The 5971-nt window shown below is 41.6% G+C and overlaps 1 protein-coding gene across 1 annotated transcript; it reads left to right on the top strand.

Moving 5' to 3' along the window:
* On the top strand, positions 1-3239 carry oprk1 (opioid receptor, kappa 1). Its single transcript, XM_046408650.1, has 3 exons — positions 1-271; positions 1014-1366; positions 2259-3239. The coding sequence occupies exons 1-3, from the start codon at positions 27-29 to the stop codon at positions 2795-2797; spliced, it is 1137 nt and encodes a 378-aa protein (XP_046264606.1). The 5' UTR covers positions 1-26; the 3' UTR covers positions 2798-3239.
* Positions 3240-5971: the final 2732 nt, after the last annotated feature.

The raw sequence follows: 5971 nt of genomic DNA, 5'->3' as shown, positions 1-5971 counted from the left end.
GGCCGGTGCAGGCAGCGTTCAGCACCATGGAGAACAGCGTGGTGCACATCTACAAAGAGGACAGGTGTCCCTCGGGACAGCCGGAGGAGTGCATCCCAAACTTCACCTGGCAACCCGGCTTATCGGACGCCTTCAACTACACGCCCAACGGCACCTGGGACGCAGAACCCGAGCCCATGTCCCCCATCATCCCCATCATAGTCGCGGTGTATTCGGTGGTGTTTGTGGTGGGCTTGGCGGGGAATTGTTTGGTCATGTATGTCATCATTAGGTGAGTGTTTTCAGCTTTGGAATATGTCAGCTGTTCACATGGCAAAAGCAAATGGTGTGCGCGCCTGCATGCATATGGCTCATAAAGCAATTTGAAATTCAGTGTTTATTTATTTCTGAACCACGTAAGTTAATTTCATCAAAAATAAAACGAAAAATTAAATAAAAATATATGCGCGGCTGTTTGTTCAGCTGCTGTCAATTCGTTTATTTCTTGGGGTTTCATTGCTTGTGCATCAACATGATGTTTCCCGTGCATGTTTTATTTATTTATTTATTCATTTAAACTGACTCCTGGATCCAACATCCTGAGCTAATTTTTCTTCAGCAGTGACGACAGTGCGATAGAGATTGTAATGAGGTTTGCAGTGATTGTAATGTCGGTGTTTCCTCTTCATGCTCATCTCTTCCGTTTCATGTCAGGTTCTGTTTAAAGCCTCCTAAAGGTCTTTTTGTTTTAGATGTCTGATGTTGATGGGTTGCATTTTAAAGGTTTTAGGCAGCAAGAGTTGACGGAAGTGGAAAAAGTAAGGAGTTATTTCCCTCCCTTTGGTTTGCTTTGTGTGTACAGTATTTTGCCTGCTGTGGGTTACTCTGTTTATAATCTGTTTATTCGAAAAGATTATCACCTTAGTAACTAATCCCAATCTCAAAAAAGTGATTTCATTAGCCTTGTTTCTATGGCAAAGACGAGACAGGTGACCTTTTCATGTATCCTTCTCCTCCCCTCCACCTAACAATAGATACACTAAAATGAAAACAGCCACCAACATCTACATCTTCAACCTGGCCGTGGCCGATGCTCTGGTCACCACCACCATGCCCTTCCAGAGCACTGACTACCTGCTCAGCTCCTGGCCCTTTGGCGAGGTGGCGTGCAAAGTGTTTATCTCCATCGATTACTACAACATGTTCACCAGCATCTTCACGTTGACCATGATGAGCGTGGATCGCTACGTGGCCGTGTGCCACCCCATTAAGGCCCTGGATTTCCGCACACCCGTCAAGGCCAAGATCATCAATGTGATCATCTGGGTGCTGTCGTCTGCTGCTGGGATCCCTGCCATGATACTTGGCAGCACCAAGACCAATAACGGTACCTCGACCTTGCATACATTCCCACTATCGTGCACTGGTATGACTGAACCTTTTGATGTTCAGTAGGGGTTGCAAGTCCAAGTCTTTCTGCTCATATATGTCTGGTGTTTTTCTCATCTCTATCTGCTATAGAGGCAAAAGATCTTCTATCAGCTGCAAATGGACTCTTGCAGGCAATTTCAAAGTTGAAGCTCCACTGCAGTTTAACAACCTTGCCTTGAAATATCTCAATTGGCTGCAGGAAGCATCCTTGAAATTCCATGAAGAGGTTGTTCTGTCGCTTGCATGAGAGCGTACAGCTACTTGACGCGATGAAGCTATGGAGGGCATAATGGATCTTCCTATGTTGAGAATAAAGCCTGAAAGATTCATTTTTCCTTTCATCAACTGTCTAATAGATGGTTCATGTTCACACTGAGTCTCCAGTATATTAATACACAGTGCACTTTAACTAGAGCTATAGCCAATGAATCTGATTTACCTCGCTGCATCACAGGATCTGACATTCTTTTTTTAGCTGTGCTAGCATGTCGCTCTTTCTGTCATTTTAGTGCATTATAAACCATGAAAGTAAATCAGCATTTAATGTTTATATACTGCCTATAAAAGCTAAATAAAATAGCTTTTTGTGTAATACTCTACCTTGTGTCTTGTTCTAAGAACAAAATGCTAGCATGCAAACACATTAAACTACGATGGTGAACCTGTTAAATATCCCCACATTATCATTGTCTTTGCAAGCAGATTAGCAATTAGCATGTAGCTTACATCAGGATTTAGCATTTAGCTCAAAGCACCCAAGTACAGCCTCACAGAGCTGCTAGCAAGACTCTAAGTCTTGTTTCACTGTGTCTCTGTGTTTTACTGGTCTGCTGACTCTGTTTAAACAGGGACTACAGAGTGCGCCCTACAGTTCCCTGAACCCTACATCTACTGGGACACCCTGATGAAGATCTGTGTCTTCATCTTTGCCTTTGTGGCACCTGTCATCATCATCACTGTCTGCTACACGTTGATGGTCTTGCGGCTGAAGAGCGTGCGCCTGCTGTCGGGCTCACGTGAGAAGGACCGCAACCTCCGCCGGATCACTCGTCTGGTGCTGGTGGTGGTTGCCGTCTTTGTGGTGTGCTGGACGCCCATCCACATCTTCATCCTAGTCAAGGCGCTTTCCAGCAACGTACCCGAGACCACTGCCATCATGGCCGCCTACTTCTTCTGTGTGGCTCTGGGCTACACCAACAGCAGCCTCAACCCCATCCTCTACGCTTTCCTGGACGAGAACTTCAAGAGATGCTTCAGGGACTTCTGCTGCCCCGGCGCCCAAGGACACGCAGACTGTCAAGGTGTGAGCCGGGTGAGGAGCACCTTGCGGGACCACTCATGTCCCACAGAAGCACGGGGAGATATGAGGCAGGCCAGGCCCGTATGACTAGCCATGGACATGTCCTCTTTGCCTTATCAGGGCTGGGAGGACTCCAATGACCTGGGATTGACTCAAATCACCACTGCCATCTGAGGGAAAGTCTAAACAGAGGAATAATTGTGATTTATTCGTCCAATAGGTTGGTCAGAGAATCCAAAAGCTTAAAGGATAATCTGGTGATATTTTTATTGGGAGATGGACTTACAAGTTGTTTTTAGTCTTTGTGGCATTTGTTCACATTAAGAAAATATAACACCAAGTTTATCCTTTAAAATTAAGTTTAGAATAAAAGCCTCTGAGACGGTGATTGTCCACATGCGAAGATGACAGTACTGCTAGATACTAGTATTTCATAGTACATGAAATCCCTTCTGAAGAAAATGAACCTCGATGTATTAAAATTTATCATTTTTCACAGCGCTGATATCAAAAGATGATGAAACACGAGACAAACCAAAAGTATAAAGTATTTTTTATGTAGCTTAATCACATTTTGTTTAAATTGTCCTGTAGGCTTTCACGAGGAAGAGACTGAAATCGTTCTCAGACGCATGGAAATGATCAACCAGTATTCTGTGCACACGATGAAAACAAGTCATTGTCCCTGGTTATTCTGGGGAACAAACTGCATTATGAGCGTCATCTTAAACTGATCGTGTTTAATATGAATCGTAGCTTGGTGCTTTGCTGTACTGTAAATTTGTGAATAGGCTGTATCTCTGAAGAGTCTCACATTACCAGTAGACCCATGTAGAATAACGACCTCTCAGGGACTTCTCTGTAAATTAAGAAGATGAAGAACTGAAGTATTTTGTCCTTACTGAGATGGCTGACTTTTGGCATAGACATTCTTATTATTATCTGACACTGGCATACCCCTTGAAACATTTTCAGCTGTCATCCTACGTCTCATCGAGGAGATGTTGAATGTTGTACATATTGTTGTCAACCTGGCATGTTCTCACCTTGTCTGGAATACTGGTACATGTGACCGTTTGGCAGAAGTCTCCAAGGCAACAACTGACATGACAGTAACATACTGTATCTACAAAACAGGGCTTTTTAATGTCTATACCATAAACCTCTGTTCAATACATTATCTTCTCAGCTTTTTGACTATGCATTTTTCAGTTTATCCTCATGAAAATACTTCTTTCTTTTTTTTTTCCTCAGCAAAAACAAAAATCATGTGAGTGATTTTGTGGTTTCCTTGTTGTAGCTTTTACACGAGTCATCAGATCAACCAGAATTAACAAAATCAAAAGCTTGTGAGGGCTTTCTTAATGTAGAGCTAATCTTTAATATATTTATCTGTCTCAATCTGATGATGATACAGTAGTTATAGCAGAAAATGTGTTTTTGTGCCTTGTTTTGTGTGCCTTATCTGAATCTGTTTTGCTTGCTCTAGAAGTTCAGCAATGAGCCGCATCAAGTTTTGCAATGAATCGTTTAAGAGTATGAACGTATATTGTGGTATAGGTTTACTTCTTGTAGTTATTGTAGCATTATCTCAAAGAAAATTAAAGTCTTACTCAGCACATGCCACTGTTGGCTTGGTTACAGTAAGTGTTTCTTAGTTATTCCTCTAATAATCACTTAGATGTGATTGTACTCATTAACAACTGATTAGACAAGTTCGGCCCAGGTCTGAGTGTCATATGTGTATACTGTGCCGCTGCCGCATTGTGTCACTGTATCTGTTGATATTTTGCCGTACCTTCAAGCTTTGAATGTCAAAACATGCTACATACATGCATAACCAAGTCACAATAAAGCTGTAACATGTGAGATTGCTTCATTTAAAGAAAACACTCGACAAAAACGGATTCATTTCTGTTCTTAATGATATCCAGGTGGGTTTTGTGAAGATAAAATATGGAGTCACAAAATGACATTACGGTCCACCTCCACATTGATTCAGGTTGTTTTCATCCTGTGTTAATGCTACTGAACTCAGACACAAAGTTAGAGTTTCCATGGTGAGTGCACCCACTGAAAAGCAAAAGTCCAAGGTTTGTTGTATTTATTATGAGGCGTATTGTGTTTTTTTTTTTTTTTTAAGAAGAAGAATCAACTTTATTGACAGTATATATATTTTTACATACACATACTGAATTTGTCTTCTGCATTTGACCCATCCTTAGTTGAACACACATGCAACACCCAGCAAATTACATGCAGACACAGGAGCAGTGTTCTGCATTAATCACTCCACCACACAATTTTTCCTGCCCGTCTGGTGGGGGAATTGAACCAGTGACCCTCCAATCACAAGCCGCTTCTCCAACCTCAAGGCCACGGCTGCCTAGAGTGGCCTTGCAGTGGAATTTTGTAATGACTGCAAATTCAGTCACTGTATCTTGCTGCTGTTGTGCCTGTCTAGTTATGGATTTATCATTTTTTATTAATCAGTTGTAAACAGGTGTGTCTCTGCAACATTTTGAAGATGGAGCACAGGTTGTTGTAGTAGAGGGTCGGTGCCACCTTTGTTGAGAAGTTCTGCATGCAGCTTAATATTTAATAAAATTACTTTCATCCACACTGAAACACTGAGGTGAAATACTTCTGTGCAAGACATCATAACAAACCAGACTGTTCTCACAAAATAATAACATTTATCATTTGTTAAAATAATTAAGACAGCTTATTTTTACATTGACCTGACTAATACTGCAGTAGTGTAACATGTCTTAGCGTAACACAAACTCCTTGGATTAAGGTTCAACAGGGCATCACAGTTTGCACCCCATCTCCTACCAACAGTCAACGTAGTGTAGACTCTAACTACAAGGCTGGCTTATGAACTGGTTTTTGGGCCCTATAAGTGGACTAATCTGTCCCTGATGGCCATAAACAGAACTCCTGCTGAATGATAATGTCTCTAGATGTGTAAATAAGCATCTGTTTGCTAAAATGTTTGCTGTATCAGTTTGAAAGGTGATGATGTGTCAGTCGTGTGTTCGCAAATTATATCAGATTTTGAAGACACACGACAAACCGTTTTGGATTTAGAAGATGCTAGCGCAGTCACATGATTACAGATGTAATCCTTCACAACGTTCAGAAAATGCAGCCAAAGGAGAATTGAGCCCAGTTGTCAGTACCTCAGGTGGTGGACAGTTATTTTATTTTAATTTCATTTTTAATTACAGAGATTGAATGTTTTTTCTCCCTATCGAT

Source organism: Scatophagus argus, chromosome 13 (assembly GCF_020382885.2).
Source record: "Scatophagus argus isolate fScaArg1 chromosome 13, fScaArg1.pri, whole genome shotgun sequence".
In the NCBI taxonomy this organism is placed as follows: Eukaryota; Metazoa; Chordata; class Actinopteri; family Scatophagidae; genus Scatophagus; species Scatophagus argus.
This window is presented reverse-complemented; position numbering and strand designations above follow the sequence as displayed.